Genomic DNA, 22,164 nt, shown 5'->3' with positions numbered 1-22,164 from the left:
AGGAAGGAGACACTCACCGAAGTATTAGGGGTAAAGGGCCAAGATGATTCCAAAAAAATTCCGGTAATTTACCCCATATTATAAACTTACACACATAGAGTGAGAGCGTATGTGCAGACACACATACACGTGATAAAGAAAAGGCGTAGCATGTTAACAGTGGATGACTCGAGGAAAAGGTATTCTTTGTACTTGAATAATTCTAATAACTTGTAAGTTTGAAATTATTCTAAATAGAATGTTTTAAGAAATGAGATGGCAAATAAGCCCATGAAAAGATGCTCAACGTCGTTAGTCATTAAGGCAATACCAATTAAAACCACGGCGACATGTCACTTCACGCTTATTTGATTGGCTCCTGGAAAGAATCGACAGGAGCAGGGACTGGTGACACTGTGGAGCCCCTGGGGCTCCCCTGCACTGTGGATGGGAAGGCCAAACCGTGCAGGTGGTTTGGAAAACAGTTTGACAGTTTTTATAAAGTTACATGTGCACTTACCATAGGACCTAGCAGTCCCACTGCTGGATACCTACGAAGGGGAAAGGAGACCACGGAGCCCTGCAGGCAGCCTGGGAGCTGACCGCTGAACCCTGGAAACACCCACCTGTCCACCCACAGGGGCGTCGGCCTATGTCAGGGGGTGACCCCCATGCGCGCGTAGCACGGCTGAACACCAGGCCACTGCGCTAAGAGAAGAGCAGACCAACGAAATGGCAAAGCAAGTGTCAGGGGCTGAGGGGATCGCCGTCGACAGGGGACCGCAAGCTTTGGGGTGTGGCTCGATGGCAGTGGTGGCTACGTGGCTGCGTTTGTCAAAACTCATAGGCTGCGCCCTCACGAGAGCGAATTTTACTGTGTGCCAGCTTACGCCTCCACAAACCTCATTTAAAAAAATTAAAAAATAGTAAAGGAAAAAATCAAAACCAAATGCCAAAGCGTCAGACCGCTTTCTCAAAGATGTTACTTTTAGACCTGAATCCTTGAGCTCCATTCCAAGAACGTTTCACCCATGTCCTCTTGCTGCTGCACTCTGTATTATTCCACCTGAAACAGGAATGAAGTTCTGACTCACTAGCATATGAATGGACCGTGAGGACATGGTGCTGAGTGAAAGAAGCCAGGCACAGGACACATAGCCTGTGGGTCCGTTTTTGGGAAATGTCCAGAACAGGCAAATAAATGGTTTGTTGCCAGGGCTGGGGGAGGGACAGAGTGGGGAGTGACTGCTCATGGGCACGGGTTCTCCTTTTGTGGTGATGAGAGTGTTCTGGAACTAGATAAGAGGTGGTAATAGCTCAGACTCCTGTGAATGCGCTAAGTGCATTGAACTGTTCACCTTAAAATGGCTAATTCTATGTTAATGTGAATTTCACCTTAAATTATTTTTACTGTGGTGCTGGGCTCATCTTGATGTTTACTGGGTCTGCAGAGTGCCCATGCGGACTTGTTCTGTGGACACACGAGGCCCGGGCAGCGAGGCCCACCAGGCTCCTTGTTTTCAGGGTCAGTCCCCTTGAGCCCCCGAGCTGTGTCGGCCTGGATGTGTGTGTGGACCTGGCTGGGACACCCCGTGTGTGGTTCGTTCGCGCAGAAGCAGCAGCAGAGCCCTGGGGCGGGGATTGGGCTGACCCCACAGCGCTGTCACGGGCTGCTGGTCCGAGCATGGCTCTGTTCTGCCTGTAGCGCTGGGCGATCCAGGCGAGGCGCTGAATTCCAGGTAGAGGTAATAGTGGGTATTTTACAGAGGTTGTGAGCGCTAACAATACATGTTAGAGAGATCTTGGCCATGATGACGACTAACGAAGATACAAGTAAAATGAGTCTAAAGGGTCTGTTGTCTCTGGAGATTTACAGTCGTCTCTCAGTATCCTCAGGGGATTGGTTCCAGAACCCAGCCCTCCCCCCACCTCTCCCCCCCGCAAAGGATACCAACGTCCAAGGATGCTCTAGTCCCTTACATAAATGGTGTAGTGTTTGCATGTAACCTGCGTACATCCTCCTGTTTACTTCACATCATATACCTAATGCAATGTAAATACTATGTAAACAGTTGCTGAAGTGTGACAAGTTCAAGTCTTGCAGTTTGGAACTTTCTGGAAATTTTTTTTTCCAAATATTTTTGATCTGGTGTTGGTTGACTTCAGTGGATGCAGAACCTGTGGATACAGAGGGCCGACTTCCTCAGAAGTCTCTCCTGGAATGGTAAGAGAATGTATTTCCCCCGTGGAAGGTTTCTGTGGCACTGGCGCAGTGATCTGCAGCTCTGTAAAGACGGGGCTCAGTGCTCGGCACTGGGGCCTCTGAGGGCCAGGTCAGGTCTGCGCATGCAAACAGGAGAGTGCAGTTGGCCAGAAGCTGGCTAGACAGAGCATCTGAAAACAGAAGCTGCACCCTGAATGTAAACAGTGGCATTGGCAGGGTAGAGGTCATTCATCTGATCAGGTGGGCAGGGGGTGCTCAGAACCCCTGCCATCTCACCCCTGCCATCTTCACGCCCGCGTCCACCCAGGATGGTCAGAAGTGGGGCGACTTGCTTTTGTAATGTGCTGAGATGCTGACATTCGTGCTGTGCTTGTGGTTTCCTGGAGGTTGTCTCCACTGTGTGACCCGCCCTCATCACTGCCCACGCCTCAGCCGCTCTCAGGGCCGGGACTTAGCTCTGCTGTGACGCTGTGGGACCCGGCCTCCGCAGGGGCTCTCCGCGGACTCGGGCAGCAGGGCTGGAGCTGGCAGCACCGCTCCCCGCAGCCCGTGAGCCACGGGGCCGACTCCGTAGGCCCCGTGGGCCTGCGGTGTCTTCACAGATGTCGCCTGTGGGCCAGCTCGCACTCCACTTTGTCAGGATTGCCCGCTGGCCAGTGAGCCTCTCCTCACGGTGCTCCTGTGAGGAAGCGCCGCTCTCACTGCTGGCTCCGTCATATCTGTGTCACCTCCCTGCCCCTCTGGGCATGAGTGGGGGTTACGTCCCGTCTGAGAGTGGACAGAGTGAGGGAGCGTGGGCAGCCCTCCTGTCAGTTCTTGGCCAGTCAGTAAAGAGTTTCCCGATGAGCCGGCCAGTGACCATGGGGAGGAGGTGGCCTGGGCCCTCCCTGTGTGGTCCCTGGGATGCGTGTACTTGGCATCAGCTTCAGGCAAAGCCCTGCTATTCTGCAGTCCCCGTCTCTGAGTTCTTGTGTCCCCCCGACTCCCCCCGTCCCTCACTGGGCTGCACCATGAGGCTGAGTGGCAGGTGAGTCACATGCAGCGGTCGCAGGGCTGGGGAGCCACTCTTGCAGCCGCCTGGCCAGGAAAGAGAATGGGACAAGGCGCCTGGGCGTCTGGCTGGGGGGTAGTCATTGTCAGGCCGAGTGCTTGGTCCCCCCAGCAGGCAGGAGCCTGCGTGCTGCACTTGGAGGCGGGAACGGTCAGCAGGAGGGAGAGGGGTGAGCTAGCGGGGCCCGGGCAGGTGGATGTTGACAGAAGCTCCTGTTTGGGCTCAAGCTTCCCTCGGCAGCTCGGGAGACCGTGACGGGGTCTGGGTACCAGCGGATGGGGCAGCTCAGAGCGCTGGGAAACGCCCCACTCTGGTCCGAGCGGGCTGGGCTTCTGGTGACTGAGCGGTGCGGGTGCTGATGCCTACGGGGGTCAGTGTCTTCTGAGAGGACCTGGGGGACAAGGACCGCAGGCACCGCCCAGTCATGGTGGTGGAGAGTGGAATACTCAGTGCCCGGGGTCCGGACAGCCCCGCTGGGTCCCCGGTGCCACCTGCCCGACACTGACTGTGTCTCTGCCCTCGTGTACCAGGTGAGCCTGAACAAGGTGGGCGAGTACTGGTGGAACGCCATCCTGGAGGGGGAGGAGCAAATCGACATCGACCAGATCAACAAGGAGCGCTCCATGGCCACGGTGGACGAGGAGGAGCGTGCCGTCCTGGACAGGCTCGCCTTCGACTACCAGCAGAAGCTGCAGGGCAAGCCGCAGAGCCACGAGCTGGTACGGGCCCTCTGGGGTCGGAGCGGGGGCGGGGCGAGCTGCTGTGGGCTCCTGGCGCGGGCACGCCGGCTTGCTGGCCGCCTGGGACGGGGCGCCCAGCCAGCAGAGCCAAGAGCTGTCTGTCCGCGGGGTCCCGGTGGTATCGCGTGTTGCTAGCTGACACGCTGGGGCCGTGCGGACGGATCCCTCCCCTCAGCCCCTCCAGGACCCTCAGCACAGGAGGGAGAGTCAGGCCCAGCCCTGCCTCAGGGCGGTGCGGGTTTGACCACAAAGGGCCAATGGGAAGAAAGTCCTTCCAAGTCACTTGGAAACGTCAGAGGCGTGAGAAGTGTGCCTGTGGCTGTGGGGGGACGGGAGGAAGTTAGTGACTAAAGAGGAGGCTCGTGCCTGAGCCTGTGGTGGCCACAACGAGGAGGATTAGTTAGATGTGTACCGTTTTCCTTCTGCTTTAATACTCCCAAGAGTGGCTCCCTGCAGAAGTGGGGGTTGCTTTTCTCAGGTTATTTTTAGTTCCCAGTGTCCCACGTGAACAGCGCCGGGAGTTTGAGCCATGGCACCACGGCCCATCTCCAAGGCTGCTCATGTGTCAGACGCGAGGCCCGCCCTCCACCCCACCCCCAGTGCCATTCAGATTCTCAGGCATCCTGTTTTGTCTCCCAGGGGCCTCACTTTGTGGCTCCTGTGAGTGTTCTAGGCCTGGGGCCGTCAAGCGCCCCCGCCCACTGCCCCGTGCCTGTGGTCCTTCCTTTCTGTCTCATTCAGACCTTGCATGCAAACGGCCTGCCTCGCTCTTTCAACGGCCAAGGAGCCATGGAGGGGAGTGCTTAGTGAGTGCTTACTGCACGCAGGTTGGGTCGGGTTGGCTGGGTCATGGTCCCTGTTGCAGCACCCCTGAGAGGGGGGTCGAGGTTTAGAGGTCACAGCACGTGTTCAAGGTCCCACAGCTGGTCTGGCAGCAGGGCTGGGGTTTGAACCCTGAGCTGGTTCCAGTCTTGTCTGTCACCCCTCCCCGAGTCTCTGAATCGCCTCTTGGTCTGGCTCCCTGACCCACCTGGGCTTTTGGGGCTAGAGGCCAGGGCTACGGTTGACCACTGGATCACAGGCATCTGCTGGTCTTGTCTATGGAAACTGGCCCCTGGCTGTAATCGCTGAGCTCGCAGGGCACAGGACGCGGAGTGCAACCCACCTCTGTGCACGTTTAGGCGGCAGTTTTAGCCAGTTGTGCTGCATTTGCCTGTGGCCACCAGGTGAAAGAGCACTCTGAACGCTGGCCTGACGGGAGGGGACCTTGGGCAGCCGTCGAAAGTGTGGGTGTCGCTGCCCCGAAGTGGGCAGGCACCTGGCTGTGAGACCCAAGTAAGAAGCCGAGTCCCTGTTGATGAGCTCAGGGATGGGGCCGGCCGATCAAGAAGGATCTGAAGAAGAGCCTGGAAGACCCTGCAGTCTAATGGAAAGACCTCTGTGGTTTGAGTCGAAAGGGATTCTGGAAGGGCTTGCCATGTGCCAGGCAGTGCGCTGACCATGAAGGGGCGTGAGTGCCTGGCGGAGTGCAGTGCCCTGTGGAGACCTTCAGCAGACACACAGGAGCCCATGGCTGGTGGTGCAGGCGGCAGGACTCGGGGGTGACCCCTCGCCCAGCTGACCTGCTCCTGGACGGGCAGGGGCCTGCAGCTCGCCGGCCCTCGCTGGAGATGGTAGAGGACTGACACCTCAGGGCCGTGGTGGTAGAGGGGGAGCACCAGCACTGCTGTCTGGGACTCATCTGGGCTTAGCAGACATTCGGGGCCTCCCAGGCTTCCACGTGGACTGTCCTCAGTACATGGGGCCTTGAGGGAGGCGCAGTGTGGGGAGCAGGATCTGGACGGAGAGAAGAGCTTTGGAGGCGCGAGGAGCCAGTAGAGCTGGCGTGGCCTGGCGGTGAGGGAGCTGGGCTTCGCAGTGCTGAAGCCACGGACAGTCTCTGGAGTCCTCGGAGGAAAGCGTCCCCAGGAGAAGAAGGAAATCGGGGTTGGAGAGTCAGCAGGACTGACTGGTGGCTTCAGATGGGGGCTACAGGGAGGAGGGGCGGCTCAAGAAAGCAGGTGGTGGCCATGAAGGGCGTGCGGCAGGACCAGCGCAGGCAGCGGGCCAGGGCCCCGTGGAGCTGGAGCGTGAGGGGCCCGTCAGGTGGGTCAGGGCTCACTCAGCAGAGGAGGTGCTCAGGTGAGGGGCATAGAGTGAGTTGAGAGACTGGGAGGAAGGGGCTTCGGAGGGGTAGGTGGGCGAGAGCTAGAGGAAGAGGGATGGGATGGAGGAGGAGGCCTGGCCCAGCAGGGCTGCCAGGAAACCCCGGAGTCAGGCTGGTGGGCGGGGCCGGCCTCTCTGGCCCCTTCTCCACGGGGGGCGGCCTGCGGGCAGCACTGCCCGCTCCTCCAGTGCCCTTCCCAGCGTCCCTGGCGTGTGTCATCTGTACCGAGTTGGGAGTAATATGGATTAATCCCTGAGATGTACTACCCATCTTTGATGTGTTTGCTGCTGCACCACGTAGGTTTCATAACAGGGAAAAGAAGGCCCCCGTCAGGAGGGGAGTCCTGCAGCCTCGCCAGACACCGGGAGTTTTCTCCTCAGCTCAGTCTGTCAGCCTAGAGGCCAGAGGTGGACAGGGCTTTCTGGCCCCGTGGCAGTGAGTCTCTTTGTTTCTCCTGATCAGAAGGAAGGGGAGATGGTTCCCAGCCTGATGTATTTGCAGGGAAGCACAGAGGGCAGACCCGGGGACCCGCGGGGAAGGAGGGCCTACAGCACCGCAAGGGACCTCCCTCATAGGCGCAGCCTCCTGCCGTGCCCTGGCCCAGGCCACAGTGCTTGGCCTGCTGCTGCCCCTGAAGGCTGGATGGTCCAGGCTGCCCATGTGCTGGGATACGTGATCCAGCAGCTTTGACCTCTGCCCCCCAAGGGCTGCAGGGGTCGGTGACTGGTGGGTCCACAGCCAGACTCCCTGAGGTCTCTCTGAGTCACAGCCTGGGTCATTCCCAGACTATCTGAGGGTGCAGGCCTCGAGGCCACCAGCCTTCTCCCTGGGAAGGGGGAGCAGAGAACCCCTCTTTGCACCTCAGTCAGCCCTGTGGGCTGTAGCCCTCAGGCCATTTGGAGTTCAGACAGGTATTTCTGGTGAGAAGGGACAGCATCTGAGCCAGGAAGATAGCCGGTGCTTCGCTGGGGACAAGATGGGGATGGAATCTGCATGTGGGAAGCACAGTCTTGCGGAGGGTCTGCTGTCACCCTGGGCAGGTCCTCTTCCGGAGGAAGCAGAGCAGAGTCCTGCTCTAGGACATGCGGGCCTGGTGACTACAGTTAACCTCTCTATTTTCTGTTTGTAGAAAGTCCATGAGATGCTGAAGAAGGGGTGGGATGCTGAAGGCTCTCCCTTCCGAGGCCAGCGATTCGACCCGGCCATGTTCAACATCTCCCCCGGGGCTGTGCAGTTTTAATGACCGAAGTAAAGGAAGCCCTCGCCGGCGGGGACTCGCTTGCCTGGTTCACCCTTGCCATCCTTCTTTTCAAGGGGGAACCCGGCCTCCACGCTGGCCCTGCATCTCCAGACTGTTGTAGAGCAGGGCGGGGGCTGCGTGGCCCGTGCTGGGCGGGTGTTAGAGAGCAGGGGGTGTCCTGGCAGTCGCAGCTCCGGCCCCTCCTGGCCGTTAGCCACCCCCTCCCTCCGCTTGCTGCTCGTGTGCTCTCTGCTTGCTGTTCTCACGCTTGGGGCGGGCGTGGGTGCTGCTCGGCTGTTGAAGCGTGGGCAGGGCTGTGCAGCCTGAGGGCCGAGCTCCTGGCCAGTTTGGGGAGAGCGCAGCCTCGACCTTTTGCTGGGTGTGTTCACGTGTGGTCTTGCCCGCCTGCTTGTACGCGTTCACCGCCTGCCTCAGCCTCGTTGAGGAGCTGCGGAAACTGGGGTCCTGCCGCCGGATCTGGACGCTGGAAGAAAGTGTCTGTGGCCTCAGGTGCAGGCACGGCAGGATCTGTCCCTCTCCTGACCGGGCTGCTCTGCTGCCACCCAGCCTAGCACTTTTCTCTCGGGGGATCCGGTTCTTGTCAAAGTGAGCTGGGCCAGGCACCCTCAGGAGGCCCCATGGTGTGTCAGCTGCTTGGTGCAGCCCTTGGTCCTTTCCTGGCTGAGGCCAGACTGCACCGCACAGAGCTCGTGGCTCTGCTCCCACCGCTGTCCCAGGACCCAGAGCCTGTGCCCTTCACCAGGACTGTGGGGCTGCCCTTCCGGGCAGTGACCTTGCAGGTCTCTGCACCCTGGAATCTGCCCTCGTGAGCTCTGTTCTCTGGTCTGGGGGAGGAAGGAGCCCTGTCCGGGGGGCGTTCTTTCTGGAGCCTTCCCCCTTCAACTGCAGAGGTGGGAGCTGCTTCATCACAGTCTGTGGGGGCAGGTTTCTGGCTCACAGCGCCCTGTAGACACATCCCTGGGTCTCTGGGAAGCGTTTGCTTGCTCTGATGCCACCACAGGAGGCGTGGACACCAGGTGGCTGGGGGAAGCCCCACCACGGGAGCACAGGGCCCTGCTGTTTGCACTTGTCACCGAGGCTGGTCACGGAGCTGCTGGAGGCCCCTCTGTAGCGCCCTCAGGATTTGCACACCTGTCCCACGTAGCGAAAGGTCTCACTGGCACGTGTCTGTGAGAGAACCATTCTCAACACGCCCCTGTCTCCTCCTCCCCTCCGCCGCCCCCGTGGGGTCTTCTGCTGCGACCGGCAGGGCTGTGGTGCCTGCGCCTCAGCTGTTTGGGAGACTTTGGGAGCTGTGGACTCGGTGGCCAGTTGTCTTCCTTTTGTCCGATTTGATTTCCAGTGTTGGTTTCTCCCCACCCCGCCCGCTGTAACAGCAGCTCACAGGCATCTGGGAGTGCGGGGCTTCAGGGGAGGGAGTGCTCGTTCGCCCTCGCCGTCTCGGAGACCTCTGCCCCTCGCTGCCGGCCTGGGCCCTGGAGCCTGTGCACTCTGCCTGTTTTCTCTCTTCAAACCTGGCAGCAGCAGTTTGGCCACTGAGCTCCGTCAGCTGAGGTCCAAGGAAGTGGGGTACACACCTGCGAAATCACCCTGTCTCCGGTGTTGGTTTGCAATAAATCTGTATTTAAGCACTTGTGGGTCTGTGTGTGACAAGATCGTTGCCAAGACAGTTCTCATTGTGTGGTCATTACCCGAATTCTAGCCCTGAGGCCCGCGTACACAGCAAACGCCAAAATGGGAAATTCCTAAATATCTCCCAGAGGTGTTTCTCATCCAGCCTGCATCCTGGCAAGACTCCACACAGTTTTCAGAAATCTAATAAGCTTTTGGTCAGGAGAAAAGATTGTAGCTCTAGAGCTTGCGTGCATTTCCAAACAGGAGTCAGAAGGCTGCAGCCCGAGGGTCCTCAGTGCCCCATTTACCTGCACGGGTCCCGGAACGCTGGGCTCAGGAGTCTGCCTGCACCCGCTCCGGACATAACAGGTGTGTGACACATCCCCTTCCTCAGTCACATGGCAGCCTCTCCAGAGCCCCCCCGCCCGTTCCCCCATTCCATGGGCCATGCTCAGTGGGCAGGACCTGGTGAGCATTTCTTGATAAGCATTTCTTGAATGAGTGAAGAATGTGCAAAGGGCTCAGCAGTGGAATTACCAAGCGAAGTGCAAACTCCCAGGGCAGGAAAAATCTGCCAGGAGGGAGAGGCACCGTCTCTCAACAGTTTGCCTTCAACAGTTTGCCTCCAAAGTGTGCGGGAGGGAGGAGTCAGGAGTAGTCTATGTGCCAGTGTGTCCAGGAGGTGGCAGCTGCCTTACAAAGACCTGACCACCCAGAACACAGTCTGGGGAACAGACCCAAACCCCCCTCCGTTCTGCTCCCCAGACGGCCAGCTGGCAGCAGGCTCAGCCCAGGTTGGACGACTTGTTTCCGTGAATAAAGAATGGTGTGTGGACTCGCAATCGTCAGTCCTCGGTAAGCGCTCTCTCCCTCTTCATCAGAGGGCAGGCTCCAGAGCAGAGCTCCTGCCCTCGACAGTGGCGCACACGTGGGACTGGTCCCCCCTGGTCTGGGAGTCGGGTGGTTGCAGCCTGGCCGCTGCTGGGCATACCTTTCCTGGACGCCAGGTTGGCACGCTCTCTCTCAGCTCCCTGATGCCCCCGTGGGCGTGGTTAGGAATCCCGAGGCCCCTCCTTCAGGTCCCTGTCACAACTTCAGGGGCAAGGGAAAATTCATATATTCTGTAGTCTCAGACTCAGCTCGCCCCTCAGCCAGTCCACACGAGCATGGTTTTATCCTATTCTGTCTTACGTCCTTGGTTTTATTCTTTACAACTGAGGGTTGGGTCACCGGCTTCCCTTCAGAGGGAAGAAAGGACCGTCGGGTGCCAGCTGGGGGTCCTAGATCCTCCCCTTTTAACCCGGAGCCCTCAGCTGGACGCCCCTCTGCTGTCCTAGCCCCACTCTGCAGGCTCGGGCACCTGCTGCTGCTGGCGTGGGGAGGGCGGGGCTGGGGTCACGCACTGCAGCCCACCCTGGGAGAATCTGGGGACTGACTCGGACTTGGTGGTGCGGAGAGGGGCCAGCCTGGTAGAACAAGCGTCACGCCAGCTGTGGACAGAGAGCCAGTGGGCCTGACGCGGCCACCCTGCTGCAGGGCAGGCCCGAGCCTGTCCCCTGGAGATGGAGGCCGTCGCGAGAGAGGTGCCTGGACCGGAGAGTGAGTCAGGGCTTCTCCAGGGAGCGCGAGCCAGGCCTTCTACCACCTCTGTCCTGGTTCCTCCTGGGAGGGATCCTAGGCTTTTTGGCCAGCGCTGGATGGGGCATTAGGGACATTTTGGTTCAAACCCCCACTGTGCAGTGGTCACAGAGGAAGTGTCACCCCCGAGGCGTGAGCTGGGCCCCCGCTCCTGCCCACATTCCCAGCGTCACCCCGGAGATGGCCTGGCCCTGGCTGATGCTCTGCAGGTTGACGATGGAAGGAGGGGGGAAGGCCCCCAGCATTCGCCTACTGAAACCCTATCAGCCCAGACGTTGCAGAGGAGGACCCTGAGGGGTGGCTAACTGTGGACGGGACCACCGGAGGTCACGGTGAAGCAATGGCGCCGCAGGGGTTTGGGGGAGGTCCCTCCTGCAGGGATGGGGAGCCTGCTCCTTGAGGGGCCGCGTAATTGGGAAGCTGCCCAGGTTATGACCTTGCAGGGACTGGGGTCAGGAGCATCGTGTTACGGTTAGGGTTAGAGCAGTGTCCCCTGGTGGGCCTGGACTTGGGAAGATCGCCGAGCTGCAGCACGGGAAGTCAGAGGCCCCAAAGATGGTGTGCCTGGCCCACACAGCGTCTCACAGGGGGTTTGGGGTTAACAAGAGGCCAGGGAAGGGCTGCAGAGCGGGGGCTTCAGGTGGGGAAGCTGCCAGCAGCGTCAGTGACCACCTGTCAGGGCTGGGCCGGTGCAGAGGGCGCAGGGGCAGGAGACCACGGGCCAGGGTGCAGGGTGCCGGCAGAGGGTGGAGGATAGCAAAGGGAAGTGGAAGCAGGGGCAGGAAGGAGGGGAGAGGACGTGCCCTGCTGGGCCCCGTACATCCTGTGTGTCCTCAAGGTGAACAGCCCCATCGGTGTCTGGGAGGGCAAAGCATCAACGCGGGCCACCCCTAGTCTCCCAGGTGCAAGGTTTGTGCCAACTCCTCGGGGGAGCCCTTAGCCCTTGGTCAAGGGGGAGGCAGGCGGTGTTTCTGGAGCATTCCGTCGCAGTGTGTTGGACTGGACAGCATCAGGACATCCTGGGTGCCCCCTCGGACTGTGGATCAGCACCTCCCAGCGCCAGTCACAAGACGGCGCACCCTGTGTTTACGCTGGATGGAGACAACACGGCCTCTGGAACCCCCGGCTTCCTGGCTTAGTGACCCATATAAAGCACAGAGATCTGGGGCGGGCAGGCCAGGTGGAGCCCACAACACGCCCACATACCCCAGGGCCTGGGGCCAGGGATGGGGGAGTGGGCGTCCAAGGAGTCCAGGTCTTGAAGGCCAGGGTCATGCCTTGGATTTCACCCCAAATTCCTGAGGATTCGAGCAGGGAGAAGCTTCTGATGTGTGCTGAAGAGGAGCAGGCTTGGGGAAGGGGAGTGGGGTGGGGGTGGGTGGCGGCCAGGCCCCTTAGAGCCCCCATCAGCTTCTGCGTCCTATCTGCTTCCCTTCCTCCCTCCTTTACTACCCCCCCTCCCAGTCCTCCCTCCTTATTTCCCCGCCTGACCCAGCTGGTCCCAGCTCACCTCGCATGGTCCCAGGATCCTGGCCCACGACCTGCTCCACTAGGAAACTTGAAACCCTGTGCTGGCGGAAGGTGCAGGCCCGGGCCCAGGTGTGCAGGGTGACAGGTCCTGAAAAGGCACCTGTTGACCCCTCCAGGGGCGTCGTAACCCCATGGATCCCCCTAGCCTGCCCCCTCTCACCCCCACCTCCATGGCTGGAGGTGCACCTGTGAGTCTCCCCAACCTTGCCTCAGGCTGGAGGCCACCACTGGGAGGTGGAGGGTGCCTGGCTCCTCGTGCCTCAGTTTCCTCAGCTGCAGAATGACCCATGCTTGCGAAGGGCCTTTGGTGCCTGCAGCCCCTCTGGGGTACCACCCCATGGCAGGTCAGCAGTGGGGCGGGGGAGGAGCACCGCCTGCCACCCCCGGCCTCCTAGAGCCGGGCCTCCTGCCCACCCTGCACCTGCAGATCCTCCCGCTTCTCCTGGCCTTGGCTGGCCCCTCACGATTGCCTTCAGAGACCCTGACAGAGGTCACCACCCTGCCCTCCTTCAAGGAGCCCCAGCCCTGGGGGGACAGTCCCTGGCCAGGCCCCCTCGGCTCCCCTCTTAACTCTTCCATTTTTCTCCCCACCCCTCCCCACTCTGCTCCTCTCCCCCCCTTCCTCCATCCCACTCCCCCACCTCCAATTTTCTCTCCTCTCTCCCCTCTGCTTTCATCTCCCCTGTTCCCATCCCTCTTTCCCTCCTCCCTCTGTTCTCCTCCCCACTTCCTCAGGCCTCCCTTCTTCTCCTGACCTCAAGGTGGGAAGGTGACCTGGTCGCCAGGGCAGTCAGGAGGTCCACATCCTTTAACATGTTTATTGTGGTAAATATGCATAACACAAAATTTACCATCTTAACGATTTTGAAGCGGCATTAGGTGCATTCACCTTGGTGTGCAATCATCACCACCGTCCGTGTCCAGAACTTTTTCATCTTCCCAAAGTGAAACTTCATACCCGTTAAAATATTTTTAAAGGACTTCCCTGGTGTTCTAGTGGTTAAGACTCCGTGCTTCCACTGCAGGGGGCGCGGGTTCAGTCCCTGGTTGGGGAACTAAGATCCTGGATGCTAAGATCCCCGATGCTGCATGGCGTGGACAAAAAAAAAAAATTTTTTTTTTTTAACTCATTGCTGGTATTGGAAATGAGATTTTACAGAAGTCTCAGTTTCCAGGCTCTCCTGAAAGCTTGGGAGCCCAGGCAGATGGGATCCGGGCAATGGCTGTAGCAGGTGGGCAGTCAGATACTGCAACCCCAGCACTCTGCACTGCCCACCACGGACTCCCTCTGCATCCAGACATTGGAAGTGGGGGGCAGAAGAGTTTGTGTCAGAGTGCTGTAATGATGGAAGGACTTGACCAGCAATTGCAGGTCGAGGGGACCGTGGGCCAAGGAATGCAGGTTGGGTCTGCGAGCTGGAAAAGGCAAGGAACAGGATTCTCTCCCAGAGCCTCCACAAAGATACAGCCCTGCCAACATTGATTCTCGCCCCACGAGACCCATCTGGGGCTTCTGACTCCCAGGACTCCGAGAAAGTAACTGTGTTTTTTTAAGCTACTGAATTTGTGGTAATTTGTTAAAGCAGCAGTAGGAAATTAATACAGGCACTGCCAATATTTTGTACTTTAACCAGTTTAATAGGTGGGTGCTGGTATCTTGTGATTTAATTCGCATTTTTCGGCTGGCTAACTATGGTAGACATCTTTTCGTGTGCCTTTTGCCATCTATGTATCTTTGGTGAAATGTCTGTCAAGTGTGTTGCTCATTTCCTAATTGGATTGATTGTTTTAATGTTAAGGTTTAAGTTTTTAAAATGTATTCTAGGTAAAAGTCCTTTGTTTGATACGTGATTTGCAAATATTTTCTCCCAGTCTGTGATTAATCTTTTTATCCTTTTAGCATAGACTTCCCAAGAGCAAAAGTTTTTAATGTTGATGAGGTTCAATTTATTAAAAAATTTTTTATGAATCATGCTTTTGGTATCAAGTCTAAAAAATCTTAATGTAGTCCTAGATCTCAAGGATTTTCTATTTTTTTCTAGAAGTTTTATAGTTTATGTTTTACATTTAAGTCCATGATCCATTTTGAGTTAGTTTTTGTATGCAGTGTGAGGTGTAGGCTGAGATTCTTATTTTTACCCCCTGGTGGCTGCAGCACCATTTATTGAAAGGGCTATCATTCCTCCACTGAATTGCTTTTGCTCCTTCATCAAAAATTAATTGGACATATTTCAGTGGATCTATTCTGGGTTCTCAGTTCTATTCCATTGAGTTATGTGTCTACCCCTCCGTCAATACCACACTGTCTTGAGTGCTGTAGCTCTATGGTCAGCTTTGACATTGTGAATCTTTTTCTCTTTTATACTTGTTTTGGTTATTCTAGGATCTTTCCCTTTTCATACAAATTTCAGAATAAGCCTGTCTAGACTACAAAAAATCTCATTCGGATTTTGTTAAGAATTGCACTAAACCTGTAAATCAATTTAAGAAGAATTGACATCTTTACTGTGTTAAATCTTCCAATCCATGAATGTGGTATGTCTCTCCAAGTATTTACATCGTTGATCTCTCCATCAGCATTTTGTAATTTTCTTCATATAGATTCTGCATGTGTTTTATTAGATTTGTACCTAAGTATTTTTTAAAACATCTTTATTTTAGAGTATAATTGCTTTACAATGGTGTGTTCGTTTCTGCTGTATAACAAAGTGAATCAGCTATATGTATACATATATCCCCATATCCCCTCCCTCCTGCGTCTCCCTCCCACCCTCCCTATCCCACCCCCTCTAGGTGGTCACAAAGCACCGAGCTGATCTCCCTGTGCTATGCGGCTGCTTCCCACTAGCTATTTTACATTTGGTAGTGTATATATGTCAATGACATATGTACTTAAACACTTTGTATTCTTTGGGTCCATTGTAAATGGTATTGCATCTTTTATTTTCCTTTCCTCTTATTCATTTTCAGTATATAGAAATGAAATTGGCTTTTTTTTTTAACATCTTTACTGGAGTATAATTGCTTTACAATGTTGTGTTAGTTTCTGCTGTATAGCAAAGTGAATCAGCTATATGTATACATATATCCCCATATTCCCTCCCTCTTGTGTCTCCCTCCCACCCTCCCTATCCCACCCCCTCTAGGTGGTCACAAAGCACTGAGCTGATCTCCCTGTGCTATGTGGCTGCTTCCCACTAGCTGTCTGTTTTACATTCGGTAGTGTATATATTCCATGCCACTCTCTCACTTCATCCCAGCTTACTCTTCCCCCTCCCTGTGTCCTCAAGTCCATTCTCTATGTCTACGTCTTTATTCCTGTCCTGCTCCTAGGTTCTTCAGAACCATTTTTTTTTTTTTAGATTCCATATATATGTGTTAGCATACGGTATTTGTTTTTCTCTACAACTCAATTTCTTTAATGGTTATGGGACTATTCAGGTTATTATTTCATCTTGTCTGAGTTTTGGTAGTTTGTAATTTTTGAGAAATTGGTCCATTTCTTCTAAGTTGTCAAATTTATGTGTATCCTTTTAATGGTTGTAGGATCTGTTATGATATCCTGTTTCATTTTCGATATTGGTAATGTGTGTCTTTTCTCTTTTTAACTTGTCAATCTCAGTAGAGTTTTATTAATTTTATTGATTTTTTTTAAGAATCAGCTTTTTACTTCATTTATTTTCTCTGTAGTCTTTGTGTTTTTTATTTTGTTTATTTCTGCTCTTATCCTTTGTATTTTCTTCCCCTTCCTTTGGGTTTATTTTTCTCTTCTTTTTACTGGTTTCTTGAGGTAGGAGCTTAGGTAATTAATTTGCAGTTTTTCCTCTTTCCTAATGTACGCATAATGCTATAAATTTCCCTCTCAGCACTGCTTTAGCTGCATCCAACAACTGTTTTTTAAATTCAGTTTTCTATGTCTTACTTTTCTTTGAGACTTCCTCTTTCAGATATGTTGTTAAATTTCCAAGCAAGTGTTTGTAGAGTTTCCTACAAACTCTTGTCTTTCTACTGATTTCTACTTTAAATCCATTATTGTCAGAGGGCATACTCTGTGTGATTCAATTCCTTTAAGTTTGTTAAAGTTTGTTTTATGACCCAGGATATGGTCTATCTTGGTGGGTGTCAGTGGGCACTTGAAAAGAATGTGTATTCTGCTGTTGCTGGATGTAGAGTGTGTTCTGTAAGTATTAATTCCTGTTGGTTGATGGTGTTGTTCACTTCTTATATCCTTGTCCGTTTGGTAGTTTTATCAATTGCTGAGAGTCCTCCACTTTTTTTTTTTTTTCCAGCTGTGCCATGTGGTTTATGGGATCCTAGTTCCCCGACCAGGGATTGAATGTGTGCCCTTGGCAGTGAAAGTGTAGAGTCCTAACCACTGGACTGCCAGGAAATTCCCTGAGAGTCCCCAACTTTAATTCCGGATTTTTCAATTTCTCCTTTCAGCTCTACCAGTTTTGCTTCATGCATTTTGAAGCTCTGTTGTTTGATACATACACACTTAAGATTGCTATACCTATTTGGTAGATCTTTTTATCATTAGGTAAAGTCCATCTCTGTCCCTAGTAATTTTCTATGCTCTGAATACTGTTTTATCTCAACTTAATATAGCCACTCCTGCTATATTAATATAAATCATAAAAATAATAAAAAGTATATGTTTTGATTAATGTTTACATGGTATACTTTTCCCATCCATTTATTTTCATTCTATTTTGAACTGAGTTCCTTGTAGACAGAATGTAGTTGGGGCATGTTTTTTTTATCCATTCTACCAATCTCTGTCTCTTAATTGGTGTAGCTAGACCATATATAGTTAATTATTGGTATGTTAGGCTTTTATTTGTTATTTAAATTTTCTGTTTTTTCCCTTTGTTTCTCATTCCTCTGTTTCTTTTTCCTTGGCTTTCTTTGGATTTCTTGAACCTTTTTTAATAATTCCACTCTGATTTATTTGTAACATTTTTTAGTATATTGCCTTGCATACTTTTATTTAGTGATTGCACTAGGTATTTCCATATACATATAAAACTGATCACAGTCCATTGGTGTTGACATTTTATCACTTTGAGTGAGTGTAGACACTTTTGTTAATGTCTCTTTATCCTTCCAAATTTTAAAATACAACTGTCTTCAGTATTTCCTCTACGTTGAGGAACCACATTAGATGGTATTAGGATTTTTGCTTTAGCCGTAAAGTGTGATTAAAGAAATTCATGAAGTGAAGTAGTCTATTGTGTTCATCTTTATTTACTTTTTGGCCACACCACGTGGCTTGTAGGATCTTAGTTCCCTGACCAGGGATCTAACCTGGCCCCTGGCAGTGGAAGCACAGAGTCCTAATCACTGGACCACCAGGGAATTCCCTGTTTATCTTTATATTTGTTCTTCCATTGTTCTTTTCTTGAAGAAGTTTCCAGCCTTCTTTTGTTATTATTTTCTATTTGGAGAGCTTCCTTTAGCCATTCTTTAAAGTTCTCTTAGTTTTTCTTCATCTAGGAATATCTTTATTTCCCCTGCCTTCCTGAAGGATAATTTCACTGGATTTTGCAGTTGACTATTCTTTTCTTTCTGCACTTGAAAAATGTTGTGCCACTCACCTCTGACCACCAGGGTTTCAGGTGAGAAATCTGCTATCATTTGAATGGTATTCCTCTATTATAAATATATCGTTTCTGTCTGGCTATTATTAAGATTTTCTTCTTTGCTTTTAGCTTTCAGAAGTTTAATCATGATGTGTCTTGGTGTGGGTCTCTTTAGGTTTTTCCTATTTAGGGTTTTCTCAGCTTCTTGAATCTGTACATTTATGTCTTTTGTAAGAATTGGGATTTTTTTAAAAGACCTTATTTAATTACTTTTTCACTCCCTCATTCTTTCTCCCTGCCTTCTGAGATGATATGAATGATATGATATAAATGTTGGATCTTGTGTTGTTGTCCCATAGATCTGTGAGGCTCTGTTCATTTTATTTTTCAGTCTGTTTTCCTCCTGTTGTTCAGAATGAGTAAATTCTATTGATCTTTCTTCAAGTTTACTGATTCTATATCCTCTGTCATCTCCAGTCTACTAGAGAGTTCATCCAGCAAAGTTTTTAATTTGGTTAGTATATTTTTCAGTTCTATCATTTTTTTGTTTTTTAATAAGTTTATTTATTTTATTTATTTATTTTTGCTTCGTTACCACGTGTGGGCTTTCTCTAGTTGTGGTGAATGGGGGCTACTCTTCGTTGCAGTGCATGGGCTTCTCATTGTGGTGGCTTCTCTTGCTGCAGAGCATGGGCTCTAGGTGCGCGGCCTTCAGTAGTTGTGGCACCTGGGCTCAGGAGTTGTGGCACGTGGGCTCTAGAGTGCAGGCTCAGTAGTTGTGGTGCATGGGCTTAGTTGCTCCGTGACATGTGGGATCTTCCTGGACCAGGGCTCGAACCCGTGTCCCCTGCATTACCAGGCAGATTCTTAACCACTCCAGGGAAGTCCCCTATACTTTTTACTTTATAGAAAATATTTATTTTTAAAAAATTTATTTTATTTAAATTAAAAAAATTTTTCTCCAACCCCTAACCCCACCTCTGGCAACCAATAATCTGTTCTCTGTATCTATGAGCTTTTTTTTTTTTTAAAGGTTCCACTTATAAGAGACATTATATGGTATTTGTCTTCCTCTGTCTGACTTATTTCACTTAGCATAATGCCCTTGAGGTCCATCCATGTTGTCACAAATGGCAAGATGTCATTCTTTTTTATGGCTGAATAATATTCCATTGTATGTGTATACCACAATTTCTTTATCCATTCATCCAGCAGTGGGTATTTAGGTTGTTTCCATGTCTTGGCTACTGTAAATAATGCTGCAATGAATATGAGGGAACGTATATCTTTTTGAGTTAATGTTTTCATTTTCTTTGGATAAATACCTAGAAGTGGAATTGCTGGATCGTATGGTACTTCTATTTTTAATTTTTTGAGAAGTTTTCATACTGTTTTGAATAGTAGCTGTACCAATTTACATTCCTACCAACAGTGCACAGGAGTTCCCCTTTCTCCACATTCTTGCCAACACTTGTGTTTCTCCTCTTTTTGATAGTGGCCTTTCTAACGGGTGTGAGGTGATAGCTCATTATGGTTTTGATATACATTTCCCTGCTGATTAGTGATGTTGAGCACCTTTTCATGTACCTATTGGCTATCTGTATGTCTTCTTTGAAAAATGTCTATTCAGATCTGCCCATTTTTAAATTGAATTTTTAAATTTTTATTGTTTATTTATTTTTTATTGCTGTTGAGTTGTATGAGTTCTATACGTATTTTGGATATTAACCCCTTTTCAGACATTTGACTAGCAGATATTTTCTGCCATTCAGTAGGTTGCCTTTTCATTTTGTTGATGGCTTCCTTTGCTTTGCAGAAGCTTTTTAGTTCGATGTAGTCCTGGTTCCAGTTCAAGACTGTGACTTAGGAAGATCCTAAACACCCCTCCTCCCACAGAAATGCTGACTCTACAACTATATATGGCACAATTTCCCCTTAGAGAAACCTAAGGGCTGGCTGAGTGATAACTGTACTCAGCAAATGAGAAGAAAACCACATCGAAGTGGGTAGGAGCGGCTGGGAAGGAACTCAATACCTGGAGCTTCTCTCTGATGAGAGGTGCCCACATCAGGCACCCCAACTTTTAAGACATGCACTTGAAAGACGGGCCCCTAAAACATTTAACTTTGAAGACCAATGGGACTCACACCCCTAGACCCACAAGACTGTAACGATATGAGTGGAGACTCTTATAAAGGGCTGGTGCACTTGGACCCACACACTCTAGGGCCCAGCTCACAGGCAGCCGATCACACCCAGACTTAGAGTGAAGAAGGCTCATCTGCTTATATTAAAGCACTGGCCTGCGAGGCAGGCATCTAATTTAACACACACCTCTAAGAGCCTGCTAGAACACGTTCTGGGGATGGAAACTGGTGGTACTTTGTGCTTTCCCTTTGCCATGCTCCAGAGCACCGGTATCTCCTGGAAGGGAACTTCTACACACATCTGATTTTTGTGGCTGCTGCCGAGGGGATGCGTCTTGATCACCTGGCTCTGGAGGTCAGAAGAGCTTGCATTCCTCGTCCCATAGGACTGTAATAACTGGCATCACCCAGAAAGGAGCTCATACCCTTGTCTGGTGCCCTGATTTTTGTGACTGCTTCCAGGGGACACATCTATTGATACATTGCCTGGCCTTGGTGGCCAGTGGGGCGTACACTCGTGGGTCTCACAGAACTGTAAGCAATGGAGAAAGAGTTCTTAAACAGCCATCCTCAGGCACAGCAAGAAGTAACAGACCCAGGAGCTTTGTCTTTCTATGAAGAAGGCCTGTTGGCTAATCATCATGACTGAGGCCTGAGGGGCAGGCTTCTAATTAGGTATACATTTAGGGGCTAATTATAATCTTTTCTAGAGATCTCGGAGGGTGGATGTTATCTTTCTGCTTATCCTCTGCCATGCTGCAGAGTGCCATGTCTTCTGGAGGGTATCTTTACCTGCATTGGTGCTCTGTTATTTTTGTGTGGTGCCCATTTTTCAGTGGCGGCCACCCAGGAAACACCCCTTGATCACCTGGTTCTGAGGACCAGGAGGGCTTGCATTCCTGAGTCGCACAGGACTGTGGCAATTGGAGAGATGATTCTTGGCAGGCTGCCACCCCCGGGGCACAGTGGACTGAGGCATACCCTCCAGTCTTTCTGTGAAGAAGCCTTCTTTGCTTATCTTAGAGCATCAGCTTGAGGGACAGGCTTCAGGTTTGGCCCACAGTTAGTGGCTTATAGAGCCACTCTCAAGGCGTGTAGGCTGTTGACACCATCTTGGCGCTCTCCACCTGCCTTGCTCCAGCTCACTGGTATCACCAAGAAAAGAGCTATGCTCATCAGGAGCCCTGATTTTTGTAACTGTGGCCCAGGGGATAACTCCAGATCACCTGGCTCTGGTGGCTAGCAGGGCTTACGCTTACAGTTCCACAGGACTGTGTGTATTTGCATACTTTAAAAGCTGCTGCCTGAAGGTCGGACTTCCAGTCAGCATGAGCATGAATCTAGGTACTGAGATCCTCTTCTTTGGGACGTTGACAGGTCTTGGCACATTCTTAACTACTGGGAGCTATTAAAAATAGAATAGGCTGTTTGCACAAGTACAAAATTTGAGGGAAAATCAAGAGTTGGGGCAGGGTTGAACAAGTTTTATCTTCTAGACAAGGTTACTCCTTCAAGACTGGGAGAGGTGGTGGTTTCATCTACTGGATAGAAAGCTACACAAAGTCAAGCAAAATGAAGAAACAGAGGAATAGTTTCCAAATGAAAGAACAAAATAAAAACCCCATAAAAAAACTTTAGTGAAATAATTAAATGATATTTAATTATTTATCTGATAAATAATTTTCCTGGTAAAGAGTTCAAAGTAATTGTCATAAAGATGCTCACTGAACTAGAGAGAAGAATGGATAGACACAGTGAGAACTTCAACAAAGAGATGGAAAATATAAGGAAGTACCAAATAGAAGTAACAGAGCTGAAGAATACAATAACTGAACTGAAAAATACACCAGAGGGTTCAACAGCAGACTAGATGAAGCAGAACAAATAATCCGTCAACTTGAGGACAGGGCAGTGGAACTCACCCAATTACAGCAGGAAAAAGGAAAAAGAATGAAAAGAGTGAAGGTAGCTTGAGGGAATTATGGGATAACACCAAATGGACTAACATTTGCATTATAGGAGTCCCAGAAGGTGAAGAGAGAGAGAAAGGGGCAGAAATCTTATTGGAAGAAATAATGATGAAAACTTTCCTAACTTGGGTAAGGAAACAAACATCTGGAGCCAGGAAGCCAAAGACTACCAAAAGAGAGGAATCCAAAGAGACCCACACCAAGCACACTATAATTAAAGTG

General features: G+C 51.5%; 1 protein-coding gene across 1 annotated transcript in view; it reads left to right on the top strand.

Moving 5' to 3' along the window:
- NUDCD3 (NudC domain containing 3) overlaps positions 1-9,092 on the top strand; it is a 73,541-nt gene extending 64,449 nt beyond the window's left edge. Inside the window, exons 5-6 of the mRNA XM_060157407.1 lie at positions 3,785-3,973; positions 7,330-9,092. Coding sequence (XP_060013390.1) covers positions 3,785-3,973; positions 7,330-7,440 — 300 coding nt within the window. The 3' untranslated portion in view covers positions 7,441-9,092. The remainder of the gene's footprint in view (positions 1-3,784; positions 3,974-7,329) is intronic.
- The last annotated feature ends 13,072 nt before the right edge of the window (positions 9,093-22,164 follow it).

Source organism: Lagenorhynchus albirostris, chromosome 8, assembly GCF_949774975.1.
Source record: "Lagenorhynchus albirostris chromosome 8, mLagAlb1.1, whole genome shotgun sequence".
NCBI lineage: Eukaryota > Metazoa > Chordata > Mammalia > Artiodactyla > Delphinidae > Lagenorhynchus > Lagenorhynchus albirostris.
This window is presented reverse-complemented; position numbering and strand designations above follow the sequence as displayed.